This window comes from Armigeres subalbatus, chromosome 3 (assembly GCF_024139115.2).
Source record: "Armigeres subalbatus isolate Guangzhou_Male chromosome 3, GZ_Asu_2, whole genome shotgun sequence".
NCBI lineage: Eukaryota > Metazoa > Arthropoda > Insecta > Diptera > Culicidae > Armigeres > Armigeres subalbatus.
Window position 1 is genome coordinate 203,343,487 of NC_085141.1, and position 20,062 is coordinate 203,363,548.

Here is a 20,062-nt window from a genome sequence, read left to right on the forward strand (position 1 = left end):
ATACAAGTTGCGTTTTCTGTATTCTTCTCAGTTTAGGCAGAAGCTATACGAACTTCTCAGTTTATAGATTCAAAATTGCAGATTACCAAAGAAAGTTATGTTTTATTAGAAATACAACGGACCATGGTAGGCTGGTTATGTAATGAAATTTAAAAGTTAATTTTCCCGTAAATATATATTTTGACATGATTCTTACACCTAAATAAGAAGCATTTTAAATGATGTGCAGGGTTCATGAAACTAACAAAACACTTACATGTCACAGAGCATACAGATCATACTACATAAAAACAGAATAAAAAACTAAGAAATACACTATATTTCAAAGTTTCATTATTTCTCCACATTCTATAATAGTAGTAAGCTCGTTATGCAGAATATTAGGCGAATCCATATTGGAATTATTTTTTAAATAATGATTCTTTTTAAAATTTTCTTAACTGCGTCAAATATGGTGCCTCCACGGTTTATTTTGTTCTTTTTAATATATTGAGCCGTATTGTCTTAGGCATTTTTTTTCAGTGCAATCTTCTTGACAACTTTCCAGAACACTCCATTATTGGTAGTAAATGGGAGACTTAATTAAGGTGATTATACAATCATTAATTTTAAATTCACCACACGATTTCAGTTGACAGCCACTTCTCGCGCGCGACAGACGTCTTTCCGCACAATTCATATATCTGGTCTATTGCATTGATTTATTCGTGTCGTTCTTGTTCCGAAAAATTGCATTCGACACAAGATGTCACACAGAAGGAACACTCTCGTCGTGGATTTCAGTGTCCTACCATAGCGACCGCCGTTGGACCAGGTCAAGGAATTTCTCGAGGAAGAAATAAAGATTGACATGGCGAATGTTAAAACTATCCAGTAACACAATCTCAAAAACTGCGTGTATGTTGAGATGCACGACTCCCGCGTAGCCCCACGACTACAAAAACAACATCATCTCAAACACTCGTTTGAACATCTCGGTGTACACTACTATATAGTACCCATTGAAGCGTTATGACATGTACCAGTTTATATACCAATATACCAGTTTACGTTGATGGTCCCGCTACCACCATCAGGAGACACGATCTCCCGCCGCGAATGGCCAATAAAATCATATCTGATCATATTGAGCAATATGGCAAAGTCATCTCTATCCACAACGAAGTATGGAAAAATTTCTTCCCAGGAGTGTCGAATGGTGTGAGAGTAGTACGTATTAGGCTGGAGAAAGCAATACCACCACACATCGTAGTGGACAATCATACGACACTTGTGGCCTACCGCAAAGAAGCTAATGCTCCAACCACCGTGACTTCTCATACGCCAACAAAATTGAACGATGTCGACACAGACCAACAGCGCTAAAAACATTACTCCAGTGGCGTTCCCAACTGGAGCCAGCGAGGCCTATAATAACGACAACGATGACGGTAACAATGGCCAACAAAGTATAGATAACTTGATAAGAGAAATCGAAAACGAAATCGCAGAGAAGATGCGGCTGTCAACGAGTACGAGTGAAACAAGCAGCAGCGTAGGGCATGAGGCAAAACGTTCGTGTAATGAGGCCAAATGCCAATCACATAAAGAAGTGCATAAAGGAGAAGAAAATTGTTGCGAAAATTACTTTGATTCTGTTTGGAAAGCCTACAATACCAGATCAAGAAAAAAATAAATTTGTATTTTAAGCTCTACAGGGCGTTGGGCGTTGTTGTTCTCTCAATTCGTTATCTTGAAAAATCACTACAAAAAACACGTGGTTTCCAAGATGGCCGATTTGTGGCTTTGTTGTATAACCACCTTAAAGCTTGTTTGTGAGGGTTGGTTCTAGAATTCTCTACGAGGAACGTACTTTAGGTAGATTACGATACGCTTGAATTCAATTACAAGTAACAATTAAAAATAATTATGGCCCTCTGTCATTGTCATTTCCCGCATTTTACTACCTAGATTATGATTATTATTATGAATGAAAAACTATTTTAGACTCACCTTTTCGAGATTGGTCATCGTATTCGATACCTTTTCTGAAGGCGTCGTCTGCGATGCAACGCCAATAGCCAACTTGACTTCCTCTTGACGCTCCTTGATGTCCAGTATGCGTTTGGTTAGCTCTATTTCATTATCCTTGCTTAGAGGTTTTGCCAGCAAATCCCCAATTCGCTTTAGCACTTTGGACGATATTTCTTCGAGATCTATATCTTTCGGATGCGAGTATTCATGGTTCGAACAATCGCTTTCATTTAAATTTACTGGATGTTGTATTGTTTTATTAGAATAGTTTCTATAAAAAATATGATAGATAGCGTTTTAAAATATGATTAAGTGCAGTTAGAGTTTACCTTGAATTTTGAACTTCCTTGAATTTATCCCGCAGTTGCGCCTGTGTATCCATCAAACGTTGAGTCAGTACATTGGACTTGCCATGTGTTTCAAAATCAGTGTATCTCCTTGGGAGATAAGCGTGGCAGCATCTGGAGCAATGGTCAATTTTAGATTCTCCACCACACTGGGCCCATCTTCGCAGTTGTCGATTTTCTCACGCGTTTGCTCTAACTTTTAATCATATATTTAGCCGTTTTGTCGAATTCATTCACTCGTTGCTCGAGAGAGGTGAGCTTTTTGTACGAATCGTATCGATATGTCCCGATCGGGCTCAATGGTGACTGGTCACCTGGAGAGACGACCTTGAAACTCTTTTCTCCCAACTTACTTGCATTTGGCGTCTCGATGCGACTCTGAAATTGTTTTCAAATGTTATATAGACATGTCAATAGATAAAATGGTTCAATAATAATAACACAGGCGCTAATTCATACAATAAAAAACAGACGCTTATTGGACGTAGATACTAATATAGGCTTGAAAATAAAGTTTGGTAGTAGTTGGCTAAGTTTCACTTACAAAAAATTGAAAAACTTTAACTTGTCAAATGTAAATGCACAATAAAAATGCACATGAAATAATAATATAAAAAAATACTGTCGACATAAGAACATTTAAAAATTAAATATGACGATGGTGCTTGATCTTCAGTTACAATCCAGTACTAATATTACCAAGTAGTTCGAAGTGCGAGATTCGTCTCGATTACTCATCTTGGCGAAAGTTATGACTGTTATACATTGTATACCATCACAGAATTGCCAACGTGTAGAGAATAAATAGAAACTTGAAAAACGAAAATGTACAATCTAATGATTTTTTTTACAAACAATGAGATGAAATTCAAATCAAAATAATTCTAAACCATACCGTATCACTGTCCGAATCGGTTGCCATTTCGATAGAATACCGTGGAATGTCCTCATCCTCTGAGAATACAAGTGGTTCATCATAAATTTCTTTATCGGAACTGTAAAAACTGTCCCGTTCATCGCAGAAAAAGTTGTAAACCGATGGATCCAAAGTGTGCCACCCTTTGCTAGTGAATAAATCTTTGAGATTGATTCGATCATCGTTTCGCACTTCACTAGAGTAATTTGAGCCAAAAATTGTGTTTCCGGGTAATTGTTGCCTATCTATTGAAGGCTGTCGTCGTTCGCCTAATGGTTGCTGTTTAGGCGTACTAGTATCCATCATTATTGATGGTTTGGCATCTATCTGCTTTCGTTCTGTTTTAGGCGATGGACAACTAGTGTCCGTATCAGATGACGCATCTACGATGTGTACCGTTTCAACAAATTCAGGTTCAAATGAGTTGCAGGTTTCTAAGATGTTTATGGTATCAACTATTTGACCATGCTGAGGTGTATCCCATAGAGCCGTGTCGATATTCTTAACTGACATTTTAGTGCTAACGTTTTTCTCTTTGATTTCGACAACCGAACATTCATTATATTGATAGTTGATGGGTTTCGGATTTGAAGCACCCTGTGGTAATGGTTTATCACTAGATATACGTGAAAATAAGGCACTCGTTTCAGCCAGCCTAAAAGTGGCGGGCAAAAGATCAGGCAGAACATTACTTTGCTGTTCTATATTCTGCATTGATGTTTCCTTCATATCACTCTCTTGATGAGATGAATTGGGCGTTCTACCACGCCGCTGACGAACTGTGTCGCTAAGAACGACAAACTCTGCATGATATTCTCTCTTCTGATTCGATTCCATTTCTTTCAAAGCATCCTGCAATATCGTACATAAAACTTTGGAATATCCAGCTAGTTTTCAAATAAAGACTGCGCTTTCCAAGAATGTATTTACAGAGGAAATAGTACACTCCCCCATGTTTACTCACTTACGCAAGACTTGACACTCTGAATCGATTTACACTTTCGGAGTGTGATTCATAAAAATCGCTCATCGCATTTTTTTAGACTTATGCAGTTGACGAAACAAATGATCATTTTAGATGTTCACTGCAAATTCAAAGCGAGAGATGAATCAACAAGAAATCTAATCTAATTTAAGCGTTAACAAAGATAGGGAGAAAGGAACAAAATCGCCAAACAGGACTAAATGGGCAATGATACTGAATAACATATACCTATTAGTGTTACTAAATTTACAATATGTCAGAATATAAACAATGTTATTACATGGCTATATTGTCCCTCTCTTCTCTACACAATAGTATCATAAATTCAAATACTAGCTAAACTAAAAGCGATACGGAATTGCCGTCGATCGTTTGTAACGTAGGAAGAGTGTACTTTATGGTTCATGCAGAACGATTACCCACCAGGTTGAATGATTGTATCTGATATTAAGCCGATTATCATTCTCCATAGCACATGTTCATGTGAGTTGCAAAATGAAGCGTATATTATAGCGTTCCCTACAAATACATAGAACTATGAAGCATTTACAAAATCTAACCCAAAAATTGCAATCTAAATGTCAACATATTTAATAGATTAACTCGTCATAAGATGTGTTTGTACTAACCCATTTAAATCCACCACTTGATTGTCTTCGGTGTTTCATACTTGAAGAAAATGATCGCAGCTTATACAATATATACTAGGGGTAGGTACTATCTAAGTACATTAACTTATTATACTGCATGCTTACTTCTACTCGCTTGTTACACTTAATCCTTAGGTAAACACATAAAGAGCCAGGAGTTAGCATTTCCTTGGTTTTTATTCAAAAATCGCGTCTTTACCTGTTGGTAGATTTCCATTCTCTCGGCAACATCAAGTTTCAATACCCAGGAGTTCGCCCAGAAGCTGTCGGAATCAGGATACATCGAAGGAGGTGAAATAATGGTATCATTCGACGTATCGGCATTGTTCCAGTAAAAAATGTTCTGAATCTTCTGGAGGATTGGCTGCTAATGCAAGGAACGGAAACAGCAAGAAGCAATCATCAACAAGAAGAAAAGAAACCTACGGAAATAAACCGCCAAAGACTATCAATCCCCTATGATCAACACATGAGTACATACGGCATCGATTTAGTTTTCTCCAGGTTTTCAGAGGATCAATAGAAGACCATGTGAGCCACCCACCGCGAGTTTACATTGGTGGTGACGAAACCGAGATGGTAGAAGAATTTATGTACTTGGGCTGGTGACTGCCGAAAATGATACCAGCAGAGAAATTCGGAGACGCATAGTAGCTGGAAATACTTACGTACTTTGGATTCCGCAAGATGTTCCGATCGAATAGAGTTCGCCGCCGTACCAAACTGACTATCTACAAAACGGTCATTAGACCGGTAGTCTTGTACGGACACGAAACCTGGACGATGCTCGTGGAGGACCGACGCGCACCTCAAATTTTCGAAAGGAAAGTGTTGCGTACCATCTATGGTGAGATGGCGGACGGTACGTGGACGAGGCAAATAAACCACGATTTGCATGAGCTGCTGGAAGAACCATCCATCGTTCACACCGTAGCCACAATGTCGAACAGAAGACTCTTATGTACTGCATTAATTGTTCACAGTGTGATAAGGTATATAAACTATTTGCTTGAGAATCTGCATATGTGACATATTTGGCCAAAATGAGATTTTTATATATTCTGAACAAGGGCCTCATACGTCTGTCACTGGCGAACAAAGCTTGTGTACACTGCATCGAAGCTTAGAATCAGTGTTAGGGCGCAATCGTTAATGCGAACATTTTTATATTCGGTTAGTTACTGCAAATTAATTTTTTTTTTCGAGTCCTCATATATATAATCAAGTAGGTATCTCTAGCATACCACATAGTTATATTGCTGCATGATTGAGTGTTAATTTTGATAAAATATCGAAAACAAAAGTGTGCATAAAAATTGCCTCGCCATAACAAAAAGGTTTTAGAGAATTAACACTGGTTGTTTACATTTTAGAACCAAATCCAGATGTCGGACATGTCGGGGTAGGGATTCAGTGCTCCACCTTCTCCCCCTGATTCTGAATCCTCGTCCAACAATACGTATTCTGGCAAAAAATGCAAAACAAAAAAATTTGTTCGGGAATGTATGATTTTTTTTTTCGTTTGTTTGGGAAACTACAGATGTACACGCACTTTGAAGAACAATTATGAAGTAGGAATGCTTGCAATTTTCAGACTGGAATTGCCCCAGGGTGTTGAGTTTTGCCAATAACTATTGATCTGTATCGAAGCAATCGAAAGATTCGGTGCCAAATTGTTCTAAAAACAGTTTTTTGTTGTTTCCTCGCAATTGTGTAAAATGGACATATGCAGTTTTTCAAACAAATTATTCATATGTAGCTCAAACAAAAGATCTTTAGATATAAGTTTCAAAGAACATACTGCAGAAGTAAATAAGGCTAAGAGGGAAACTGATAAGGGATTAAATTATGCATATAGATCTAATGCAGCTGAACAGTGAACATGTATGTCAGGAAAATCATTCAATTACGATATCAAACATTAAAATTTCAAGAAATGTTTCTTCCCCGTTGTTGATGTTGCCGAGAGCTTGAAAATCTACCGACAGCTGCAAACGCGGTTGTTGAATAAGAATCAAGGAAATGGTAGCTCCTTACTCTTCAAATTTATACCTGAGCATTAAGCCACAAAATTAAACGTAACAAGCGAGTAGAAATAAACACTGTAGTAGAATAAGTTCATGTACCTAGATAGATATAGGTTAATACATCTGACAAAGGTACAATCAAGTGGTCGAATTAAATGGGATAGTACGAACTCGTCTTATGACAAGTGAAGACATTCTACTAAAAGCTCAAACATAATTCTCCTACCATATTAGATTAGTTTTTTTATTCATAATTTTGACAAAAAAAAATTAATTTTCGAAAAGAATCAGATTTGTTTTTTATAATGCCAATTAGTATAATGGTTTTGAAGCTGTTTGGTGGATGAATCGAATTTGAGTTTTCAGAACAATTTAAGCACGGTGCTTCCATCATATGGATGTTACACTTGCTATTTAAATTTTAAGTGATTCCTTCCCTGTTCATTTAATTTCTGTGTAATTTTACTATTAGATAACTAAAACAAGCGAATGAAAAAAAGCGAATATTATGAAGAGAGGAAAGTTCATGCTGGTTTAGCTAACCAAGGATTACTCAACAGAAGACAGAAGGCAGAAGACAACATATATAAGCTAGAATGAAAAAGGCAAAAGCATATATGTAAGTTCCGAATAACATGTAGTAGAAGTTCTAACCTAGGTCTAAACTGTACTGCCGTCAAACGCATATTTGTCCCATGCATATAGGGAATCCCTATATACATGGTACAGTTATGCGTATATCGGCAGTGCAAAGACTGATTAAAATCGCTGTATTAAATCGCCAAATCTCCTGACTGTTATTCTTCTTCGCTAGCATTACATCTTCCGTCTCGCAGTTGAGTTTTCATTAAAAGCACTTTCACAGTTATTAATTGCGAGGTTTCTAGCCAAGCTACCATTTTTGCATTTGTATATAATGAAGCTAACACGATGAAATGTTTATATATATTAGGGTGGTTCAAAAAATCTATATTGCTCCACAGCGCTCATCTGATGCTTTATCATGTTGTGAGTGTCCCTGAAAATTTGAGCTCATTTGGATTAAAACTGATTTAGCACAAGCCGTTTCAACTTTGCATGCAAGTGAGGAAATTTATTTTTTCATTATACTGATAATAACGCTTCCTCATTAAGCGCAGGTTAAAAGAAAACCTACATAGCTGAAAGGAATACTCAAGAGCTTTCACTCAGCGAAAACCGCATCTTAATTAATCGTTCCAATCAAATTAGTAATCGAATTTAATTTATACCATGGTTTTCTAGAGCTAATTGCGTAACTCATCATCAACAGGCAACATTGCTGCTCGTGGAGCGAAAGATAGCACACACAAATTCAGGCTACTATGTTGCACTGCACATTTCAGTGATCCCCTCAAAGAAGTTTAACGATCATTACTAAAGATTCGCATCCTGTCTTAAAATCGATTACCAATTATTGGGGCAATTAATCAACATGCGGTTTTCGTTGGGTGAAAACTGTTGAGTATTCCTTCTAGCTATGTAGGTTTTCTTTAACCTGCGTTTAATGAGGAAGCGTCATTAACCGTATAATGAAAAAAAAAATTTCCTCATACTAATTTGTATGCAAACTTGAAACGACTTGTGCTAAAGGGGGAAGTTGGCTACACTGCCATATGCCGGTCGCGTTAATTTTGTGCTCCGCCAAATAAATGTGTTTTTGTTAATTTTTAAAGTTATAATTCGGTGAAAAAGTGATGATTCGGAAGATAAATGTCCCAATATTCAAATAAAAGTGGATGTCTGCAATACATTCGAGTGCCGGCCCAAGTGATAGTGGATTACGAAGATTGTTCGCTGCTCAGTTTTTTTTTTCAATTTTCTTGGATTGTCTCGTCGTGAAAGGTGCGCCAGTGTTAGCGGAAATATTTTTATAAAATTAAAGTGCAGTGGACCGACATGTATTGTGCTGCCTATGCTCCAAAGACCTTGAGAAACGGGGTCTGCTCAAACATATCCGATTGTCAGAAATATCTCCGTAGCAATACTGGAGATCCACAACTCCTTCTTCTTCTTCTTATTGGCATTACATCCCCACACTGGGACAAAGCCGCCTCGCAGCTTAGTGTTCATTAAGCACTTCCACAGTTATTAACTGCGAGGTTTCTAAGCCAGGTTACCATTTTTGCATTCGTATATCATGAGGCTAGCACGATAATACTTTTATGCCCAGGGAAGTCGAGACAATTTCCAATCCGAAAATTGCCTAGACCGGCACCGGGAATCGAACCCAGCCACCCAGCATGGTCTTGCTTTGTAGCCGCGCGTCTTACCGCACGGCTAAGGAGGGCCCACAACCACAACTCCTAAACTCAGCAACGAAGCTCAAGAAAGCAGACAACTCCGGTGAGATTTTTCCATGTATTCATTTTATATTGCAATTGAAAGATTTTATTCATCGATCGCATTAACATTCATTTTCATCTTCTAACAAAAAATATAAATACCACCCAACAAGATACATAAGTTCTAAACATAAACATAAACCAAACTGGTAACTATGTTACTGAGCTAATGCTCCGTGTTCCAAGTGTTCCTGTTTCCAAGCTTTTGTAGCTTTTGAGTTTTTCCAACAGATGGCGCAAAACAATGAAAGTTTATGATGAAAGTTTGAGCAGGAGATGGCCAACGGTTTAACACTTACTACACTGCGGATAGTGGGAGCATCTTCATGATAATAATATTATATTTTCAATCTTTCTTTTTTGTTTATGTTTTATTTCAGCATTAGTCATATATTTCCCATTAAATTTCACACATTTTCTGTATGTTCTCTTATAATCTACCTATCTTGCTATCTCTCTAATGAAAGAGATTTTTTTAAGCTTCATTAGAGTGATTTTTTAAATTTGATATTAAGTTCATCACTGCATGCACGAGAAAGGCACAAACAACGCTAGTATATCAATCAGGGTTTTCATATATACAAATTCTTTCACTATCATGTTTTTTATATGTTCGTATATTCACTGCGTCACATTTCCACATTCTTAAAATCTCATATTTTTACATAATTTCATAATTTCATAAATTCGTATTTTATATTTTTATGCCTTCATATTTTCAGGTTGTTTTCATAGTTCATAGTTCTATAGTGTCATATTATCATGTTTTTATTTTTCATATTTTTATGGTCGCATATTTTATACTTTCATATTTATATAGTTCAATATTTTTGTATTATAACATTTTCATATTCCCTTATTCATACTTTTCTATTTTTTATATGCTATAAACATTAAACATCAAATTTTAATGTTTCTATATTTTCATATTTTTTTTTTAAATTTTCATGTTTTCATATTTTAGTATATTTATTTTTGAATACATCCATATTTCCACTTTTCCGTATTACTGTATCGTTACATTATTTCATATTTTCGTATTTAGATAGGGGGAATGACGGCTTTGGCGGGTTTTGTTCTATTGTTGGCAGGGGTTTTTTTATGACTGACTAGGCTCAAATTTGGCCTAAGCATTCTTTGCCTATCAAAGAATATTGTGGCCAAATTTCATAAAGTTTGGGCGACAAAAACCCCCCTGCCAGTAGTGGAGTGGGACCTGCCAGGGCCGTCTTTCTCATCCCTACTATTTTATAATTTTATTCATTTATATTTAATATTTTTATATTTATATATAATATCATATTATCATGTTTCCCATTTTCTTAACTCCATATTTTTATAACTTTATATTTATGTATTGTCATATTTTCGTATTATTGAATCTTCGTATTTTTTTCATATATTTAAATTTACACATTTTCATGTTTTTATAGTAACATAATTTTATATTTTATTATTAGGTTTTATTCAAATATGAAAAAAATTAAATTTCTTCAAATTTCAAATTTAACGTTTTTTCTTTACTTATTCTTAATATTTCCATACATGTTCTTAAATTACCACGGAGCTCCATATATTTTAAATAATCTCACATAAAAATTTATAAACAATCAGCTTGTCAGAAACGATTTGTTAAGAAAATTATTTTGAGATTTTTAGTGAAATGTCTTTACCTAACCAAATGACAATTATTGATCTTCACTTTCAGAAACATTGGGTGCTGACGAAGATTCTGAAGCAGCATCACACTACAAAGTCTAATATTATTACAATTTATTATTTCAGAAATATACTGCAGATTGCAAAATCAATGCAATTGTTTTGCCAAAATCTTTTTATTCATATTACATTCAATAACAAAACATCACCTTTTACAATATCAATACCAATAAAAATATAATATTTACGCTTTTTCGCCAAGAAAAGCACCCCTAATAACCCATCCAAACTCCAACTCCAGATACCTATGAAGGTCGCGCGAGTTCTCCGCATCTTCTTAAGTAGGTATCTAATCAACACTTCCCACCCAAATCCCCACTGATCGTAAGGACCTGGCCAGGTGTTGAACAAAGGGATCGTTAAATGAAAAACATGCCAAGCCCCAGGCTGTTTTTCTGGCGCATCTAACGTCCCTATCGACAGCCAACCCAGGATAGTGTGCGGTCAGATATGCTATGCTAAACTTGAAACGACTTGTGCTAAATCAGTTTTAATCCAAATGAGCTTAAATTTTCAGAGGACACTCAGAAGATGATAAAGCATCAGATGAGCGCTGTGAAGTAAAATCGATTTTTTGAACCACCCTAATATATATGTTTATATATACATTTCCTAGACCGGATTGGAAATCAAACCCAGCCACCCTAAGGATGGTCGCTGTGAAAAATGTACCCAACAGAAAAAAAACATGGTCCTGTTTTGTAGCCGTACATCATACTACTAGGCTAGGTATCCGAGCAAAGTGGGATAACAAAATAATAGCAAATAGATATTAAGATTAAGATTACATTGAAAACAAAATATGATGTCAACTATTATTTAATACAAATTTTTCTTCTTCTTCTTCAACGGGTCTAGATTCCAGCTGAAACTTGGCCTGCTATTGAACTTAGTATTCTATTAGCATTTCCTCAGGTATTAATTGAAAGCTTTTCTATGCCCGCCATTGCATGGGTGTGTATCTTGTGTGGCAAGTATAATGGAATGGATGGACACTCCATGCCAAGGGAGTCGAGAATGTTTCCCACCCTAAAACATCCTAGGCAGGACCGAGAATCGAACTCGTCAGCTCTGGATTTGCAATCCTACGCTTTTGCTCGCAAGGCTACTGGGGACCCCTCATACCTATGATTTTAAAATGAGTTATCAATTTGCTTTAATTTATGAAAATTAGAAGCAACCTCTGAAAACCAAAATATGCTCTCATTTCTACTTTGTTAAGCAAGATCAACTGGAGTAATTAAAACAATTAACAAATTGTTGGATAGCATCAAATGTCTGACTGGTTGATTTCTATCGTCCGCTAAACTAACGTAGCCGTCTCGTTCGCTGCATTGACCCACAATTTTTTAAGTCTTTATTTGACCATCACTGACTGTTATACCTTTTGTTTATCCATTGCACCCAAAATCATGCCGCATCCACACTACAATCAATGCTTCTTGAGCATCTCGTTCCATTTCCAAAATCAGTAATTTGTCAACTGATCTGTCAAAATTGTTGGTCAAAGCTGCTGACCTTAGACGCGACTTTGCTGCAAATGAACCTGGCACTACCCTTCATTTCTGTAAATTACACCGTTTATATATTGTTTACAAAGTTGTTGATTAGTAATATTACCTTGATTATCACTTGTATGGTGCTTTCAAAACTATGGGAGTAACTTTCGCCACATTCGTCATAGAGCTACGATTTATACTAGTGCATTAACAACTTCATCAATGCATCAACAATTCCTTTGGACCTATAAAATAATATACATCATCTCTGTATAATAAAGCATAGAAGAAAAAATTTATACTCACTTTTCCAAAACATCCATGTTTTCTATATTTTGTAGATTTGATTGCAGTTCTCAATCAACCCGAGCTCTTCTTGTTTTTCTACAAAGATAAAATAGAATAAAAATTTAATCGAAACATCAGCAATGCAAAACACCTTCTGGAGAACCTATGTTCTACGTGCAATTTGTATGGATATTTTCGTCGAGATATTTATAGAACGCAAACATTACATAAACTAGTATCTTCTTTGAATCAATACTGAAGCTTGTTTTGTGCAATGGCCTTAAATGTTATTTATAAATGAATGCCAACTGCGTCGGATTAGCACACACCTGCCATGGATAACGACTGTGAGCGCTTGCGCCGACAATGCCAAAGCGAATCAAGATGATAATAACATGTCATTGGAACTTTTCTATCGCATCCAATGTTACTGCTCGAAAATACTTTTCTTTGTTGGTTATGCAAACACAAGAACAGCTTTCCCAAGAAGCTTACAATGGACGGATTTTGTTAATTTTGTTTAATTTCACTTTTTTTGGATATTGCATCTGATTAAATCGATCCTAATTATTTACCTTAACGATAACTCGTCTAGCTCAAAACTTTGTAGGGAATGTGGCGGGTTCATCATAATCGTCATTTTGATTTTTTTTGATAGATTTTGTTTTGTTTGAATTTTTTTTGGTTTTACTTTAATCCCAGATTCCACCTACAATGATTTGACCTTCCTTAATCATGGAAATATTTTGATTAATTAATCTAGAACTAACTAGATCAGACATTTATCTGAATGAAACTCAGGAGTGTTCAATTATAACATGTATTTCGTCTTATGGTGCATAATTTTAGTAACATAATACCATAAAATACGGCAGTAAATTTCAGAATTTACATACATGTAAATAAGTTTCTAATGTGTCTCAAACATGCTCACATTTGCTATCCGACTTCCACCGCAGAAAATTTAGAAATCCCTTTTGCTTTTTACGTTTTTGCTTTAATTCTGAGAAGATTTTTTGAAACAATCTTCTATATCAATTGTTTCTATAAAACAAATCAGATTTTCATATTATATTATTTGTTATAATTATAGGTTCAATATTAAAATGAATTTGTTTCAAATGCGATACATTCTACTTCATAATTCATAAAATGTATTAATAGATTAATACGTAACACGTCTGTGTAACGCATACAAAGTGAAATTATAGACACTTCCGAAGGAAGGGTCAAAAAGATTAAAATAACTGGATTGGTTTAACTGGAATGCATAAATTTAATTATTTAACATGTGAATAATCCTATTATTTCGAAAGGCGGCATAACTGATATGAAATTCAAAAAAAGTATACGTAGTTCTGCCACCATTTTAAATATGACACTATTCTCAATATTGAACAACCGGCAACGTTCATTAAGTCTACATCGATTCAAACGAACTGGAGTGTTCGCCTGAAATCTTTACACAGTTTCGCACACCACCACCGTTGCTTTTATCAGTCTTGTAAGCTTCCCGGGAAAGCACACACATATATTCTAATAATGAACGAGTATTCAGAATGTAATAAATATTTGTTACACTTGAAGTCAGCGTCAAAGCACAAATGCTCTCAATTCCACAATCATTAAATATTTAGCGACAACACTTTTCCGGTTTTTACGGAAATCCAAAATGAAGAATCCAGTCTTGCCGAAAGCAGTGGTCCTATGTTGTTGTATCAGGGTGTTTTATTCGTGATCGTGTGTCATTATATATGGCTCTAATTTATTTGCAAAAAGCGAACAATAATTGTCCTCCTTAGCCGTGCGGTAAGACGCGCGCTTGCTTTTAGCCATGCTGAGGGTGGCTGGGTTCGATTCAGTGCCAGTCTAGATTTCGTTTGGAAGTTTGACTTCCCGGCATAATAAAAGTATCACCGTGTTAGCATCAGGGTGTCATACGAAAGGCTGAAACACATATGGCTGATATATAAAGGCTAAACTATCGAAAGGCTGAAATGATGGGATGAAATGAATCCCAACCATACTATATGTTGTACCAAGTATGTTGAGTGGTTGGATAGTGAATAATTGATAAAGAATAGAGAATAATGAATAAAGAAGAATAAAAAAATAATAATAAAGAATAAATAATGAAGAATAAAGAATAAATAATTAAGAATAAAGTATAAAGAATACTTAATAAAAATTTCACAGAGACGAAGGAAGGAGGAAAGAAGAAAGAGACGGAAGAAGAGAGAGAAGACGGAAGAAGGGAAGGAAAAAGATGAAAGATTGAAGAAAGAACATAGAAGGAAGAAGGAAAAAGTAAGATTAAGATGAAAGAAATATGAATGATGCAAGAAGAAACAAGGAAGAAGGAAGGATAAAGATGGAAGAATGATGAAGCAAGAAAGAAGGAGGAACACGAATGAAGAAAAAAGAAAGAAGAAGGAAAAAGGAAGGAAATTGGAGGAAGAAGAAAACAGGAGTAGGAAGAAAGAATAAAAAAGGAAAAAGAAGAAGGAAGAAGAGAGAAGAATAAAGAAAAAAATTGAAGAGCATCTAGCTGATGTGTTCACCTAATAGGCTAAACCCTTTCGATACCATAATTCAGACATGTCATATATATTATGTGGTATACTTTCTATATGCTGTATTATACAATAGCGTACTGATGATTAATAAAACCAGATTCGATCTCTTACGTCTTCAACCATCTAAAAGTGCACGTATTTTTTATTAGTTCTTCGCAAGTCTCTTATAATTTATCAGTGGCGACGAGGGAAATAATTATTTTCTTGGAGCTACTTGGAAGACTAATTTCCATGAAATTAACAGTATTGAGTGATGAAAATTTCTGGGAAAATTTTGACCGTGTGTAATAATAGAACTGAACTTGTGTCCCATGAACATTTGACCACTGTTAAATATAGAATACAATGATTAATTGTTTAAGGAGTGTTGGAATCAGTTCGTTTCATCTACTGGTCGAACAGATTACGATTTCAATATCCATAAAAAATTGGCAAGATTAATCCCAGCACGTGTTTCGTGAATATGTGTAATACGCCATCTTTGAAGGTCTTTGTGAGGCTGTGTAACAATCATCTAACCAAAAGGCCAGCAATAAAACGTGTATAATTCCTAACTAATTACATTAGGTGCACTTTGAAAAACTGTGTTGGATAGTGAGGATCAATCCCATGAATCCGTAAAAGCGTGTGGTAAATACCAAATAGTGAACATATCCGCGAAATACTTGATTGTGAGTCACAACAGTGGAAGTGTGAAGGTCAGCCAGCTATAAATCAGCATCAGCAATTGAGTCCAAATAGACCGAGGAATTTTGGTGTGACGGAAGCCAATTATAGAGAATCAGCACCAGTCATTAGGAGATAAAGGTTGGACGAAAACCGTAGCCATTGGAAGTACCAGCTCACCATTGTAAATTAAAGGTCACGTAAGTCGGTCTATTCATTTTCTTATTATCTTCTTTTAGTTCCTATTGTTCTTGTAATATTATACATATTTTCATTGATTGGAACCGTCGACCATTTTGTTAGAGGATCCAGCTTTCTCAATATATGGAGCGTATGGATATACTCTATCAGTTGAATAATTCCAGATAACATGAAGAAAGCCTTTTATCACAATGAGTGGTCCAGTGATTTTTAGGAAGTTAAATTGATTTATCCGGCAGGACGTGATGACTATAGTACGCCGATAGGATAGAAAACTTAAGAACCGTTTGATAAAATAGAACAATATGATGCACAGGCAGGCTACACATGAGGAAGCAGGGAATTGAACCAAGCGAAAAACTATGTCTAGGTATTAAACTTATTACGCTCAATGTGGATTCGGTGCTCACAAAGATGAAGCCATAAAAGACGATATTTGGGTTAAGGGATCAGGAATTGAAGCAGAAGTTGCTCATGAAGGACGATATAGCTTTGGATGAGGTAGAACAAATGATTATTAGAACTGAGTTAGCAAAATTGTGTACAAACCCTGAACGGTCACGAAGAGAGTGGTAGGAGCATAAATTCAGTAAAATATCGTTTGGGCCAGAACCAAAGTAAATACGGTGAGTCTTCTGATTGGTGCGGTAGACAGCAAATACGTAGGTATGAAAACGGGTATCGTAGTCGGAGTTTAGTTAGCATAAGTCGCTCTCAGGGGAAGAACAACATTCAAGGGTAATTATAATAATTACAACCGGTACGATAATCGTAATCATCGCCCGTCGTACCAACACCGTCGCAAACCTGAGAACGATGATATTCATGCAATGATTTGCAATTTTGCAAGAAAAGAGGTCATGTAAAAAGGAACTGCTTAAAATTGAGAAACCGACGACTGTTAATTTTGTAGAGGAAAAGGATTTAGAAAAGGAAAAGCTATGATTTCAAACGACTAAGCATTCGCGATACGGACGATTCTGACAATGATTATGCTTGTATGTTGATCAAATCGGGGTTCAAATGCTCCTTAATAGAGGTTTCGATAGATGGTAGAAAAATTAACATGGAAGTTGACTCTGGAGCAGCGGTTTCTGTCATTAGCTAACTACATAAAGATTTTTCAAAATGTAAAAGTAATGAAATGCTAGTAGCCTTATCGTAGTTAACGGTCAACGATTGAACATTTTGGAAAAATTCAAGTTAGAGTGAAAATTAACAATATTGAAAAGCAGGTATCGTTGATCATTTTGGATTGTTCAACAACTTTGTGCCGCTTTTGGGTAGAAATTGGTTGGAGGTATTTTTCCCTCACTGGAGAAATACATTTGCTAATGCCATGAGCCTCAATTCACTGCAATCTTCGGAAATCAATCAAAAACATGGGTCACGAAGCAGATCTAGTATTGAAAGATAATCAACCAATTTTCAAAAAAGCATACGAGGTGCCATTTAAGCTTAGGGACAAAGTGTTGGAGCATTTAAACTCTCTGAAAACCAAAATGTGATCACACTATCCAGGTTAGCAGTGGGTCTCACCGGTGGTCATTGTTTTGAAAAAGGACGACGATATTCGTATGGTTATCGATCGTGAGAACACCTTAAACGCACATCGCTCACAGCTGAAAATAATGGAAAGGCGACCGACAGGTTCAAGGATGAGGATACCATTGCAGCGTATCAAGAGACAGAGAGAATCGAGTGACTCTGAGGACGAATTTCTAGGGTTTCCAGACATTCCTGTGGTGCCGAGAAACCGGATGGCAAACAGACGATTCATGCAGTTGAAACGTAGTCCGATCGCCACGAGTAAATCGCGATCAGAATTGAATATGAGATGATTGTGCTCAAGTCGAAGAAAGCATGGTTTTGTTAAAGTTTAGAGCAAATGAGATTTGCGTTCTGAAGTTATGAAATTATTGAATTATGTTTTTAGTATTATATATATGAAGAAAAAATGTTAGCATTATATTGTAAATTTGAATACTATCGAAAAGGCATGATGATTATAGATAAATATAATAATCTAATTTAAGGAAAGAACTGATGTGTTCACCTAATAGGCTAAACCCCTTTTCGATACCATAATTCGAACATGTCATATATATGTAGTATACTTTCTATATGCTGTATTATAGCAATAGCGTACTGATGATTAATAAAACCAGATTCGATCTCTTACGTCTTCAACCATCTAAAAGTGCACACGTATTTTTATTAGCTTTCGCAAGTCTCTTATAATTTATCACTAGCAAGAATCAACACTAAATACAAGAACCAAGAACAATTAAGTCTTGTTCCTTCTAAGTTACCGCCATCAGGAGTGACAATGGGTCTGGGGTGAGAATAGGTCATCGCTCTCAGCGGCAGTCTGGAGGTCGTAGAGAAAATCGTTCAAAAGGTCTCTTATATTTTAGACTTCTGCCTCAGATACATTCTCACCCCATTTGACCCATTGTCACCCCGACGACACATCAAAATTTAATGAGCTGTATAGACTACGAAATAAGAATTCCGTATAACAATTGAAAGACAACAAGAAGTCACAGGAAGGTTGCGGATCATTTTAGTTTGTGCCCCTTTTAACGTCAAATGTGAATTCTTCCACTAATATTGGTTTTTCACGATTTTTCAGCCTTTTTTTTTTCAGCCTTATGTGAGATTTTTACTTTTCAGCCTTTCGTTTCGCCTTACGAGTTTTCAGCCTTATGTGATTTAGCCTTTCGTGGAAGACCCGCCTGATATATGAATGCAAAATGGTATCTTGGCTTACAAACATCGCAGTCATAACTTGGAGTGTTATGAACACTAAGCTGCGAGGCCTTTGTCCCAGTGTGCGATGTAATGCCAAGAAGAAGAAGAAGAATTATAAAAGAAAGAACAATAAAACAAGAGTAGCATATTTATTACATTATAAAACAGGAAAGAAACTAAAAGCGGTCTAAATTTAGTATAGTATAGTCAATGGAAAAAATAATTCCATATATATAAATTTCATGTAAATTAACACAAAACATAGAACACAAAGACAGAATCCATATGCTCACCTGTACTATCACAAGTCTTCTATTCAAGTTATCTTTAGAGCTATCATCCATCGGAGATAGTTAGCACTTGAGCACTTAAGTCACATTGGAGATACTGCTCTACTGATATCGTGGACGTATCTTTGAACAGTTTCCGATTGATCTGATATCCTGAAACCAAAAAATATTTATTATAAAACGAAAATTTAATTCAATGGCAAAAATACCCTTTGTACGGAGATGATTCATTCAGCATTGCAAGAATTTTCAAAGACTCTGCTCACTCAGCATGTTTGCTGCTTCTCGGCTTCCACTTTTGTTTAAACAAACTAACGCCCTATGGTTTCATCAAAATGGACCGATAAGTCTCTCATGCCCTGTAAAATGCATTTAATTTTGAACAGTTATCTTTGCTAAAGACTAACGTAAATATGTAGGAAAGGTCAAATAAAATAAAAATGAAACCACTGGTTGCAACTTTTTCAACCCGAGACATTTTGGGAAAGAAATATGTCATTTTTTGTGAATCTCGATTTTTTGAAAAATTGGAGTTATAGTTATGTACCTACAAAGTTATTCATTGTTTATCAGTGTTCAATGTTTAAAACTAAATTCAACTATATTTTGTTCTTTTTAATATATTGAGCCTATTGTCTTAGACATTTTTTTTCAGTCAATCTTCTTGACAACTTTCCAGAACACTCCATAGTGGTAGTAAATGGGAGACTTAATTAAGGTGATTATACAATCAATAATTTTAAGTTCACGATTTCAGTTGACAGCCAC

General features: G+C 35.8%; 2 protein-coding genes across 3 annotated transcripts in view; both read right to left on the reverse strand.

Moving 5' to 3' along the window:
- Nucleotides 1-19,347, reverse strand: part of LOC134226812 (dystrophin) — a 156,236-nt gene extending 136,889 nt beyond the window's left edge. The window contains exon 1 of the mRNA XM_062707820.1: nt 19,298-19,347. The gene's annotated coding sequence lies outside the window, so the exon portion shown is untranslated. The remainder of the gene's footprint in view (nt 1-19,297) is intronic.
- LOC134226813 (dystrophin, isoforms A/C/F/G/H-like) lies at nt 2,402-4,760 on the reverse strand. Of its 2 annotated transcripts, none has more exons than XM_062707821.1 (3): nt 4,685-4,760; nt 3,256-4,128; nt 2,402-2,738 (listed from the first exon to the last, which is right to left on the reverse strand). In XM_062707821.1, exons 2-3 carry the CDS (start codon nt 4,111-4,113, stop codon nt 2,553-2,555), a joined length of 1,044 nt encoding a protein of 347 aa, XP_062563805.1. In that variant the 5' UTR covers nt 4,114-4,128; nt 4,685-4,760; the 3' UTR covers nt 2,402-2,552. The 2 variants fall into 2 exon arrangements, with proteins under 2 accessions (XP_062563805.1, XP_062563806.1); XM_062707822.1 differs by lacking the exon at nt 4,685-4,760 and adding an exon at nt 4,241-4,367.
- Nucleotides 19,348-20,062: the final 715 nt, after the last annotated feature.

Coding starts and splice junctions, on each gene's coding strand:
- LOC134226813 (XM_062707821.1), bottom strand. CDS start 4,113: ATGGAATCGAATCAGAAGAGAGAATATCATGCAGAGTTTGTCGTTCTT. Junction 2,739..3,255: donor CCGATTCGGACAGTGATACG/GTATGGTTTAGA, acceptor AAACAATTTCAG/AGTCGCATCGAGACGCCAAA.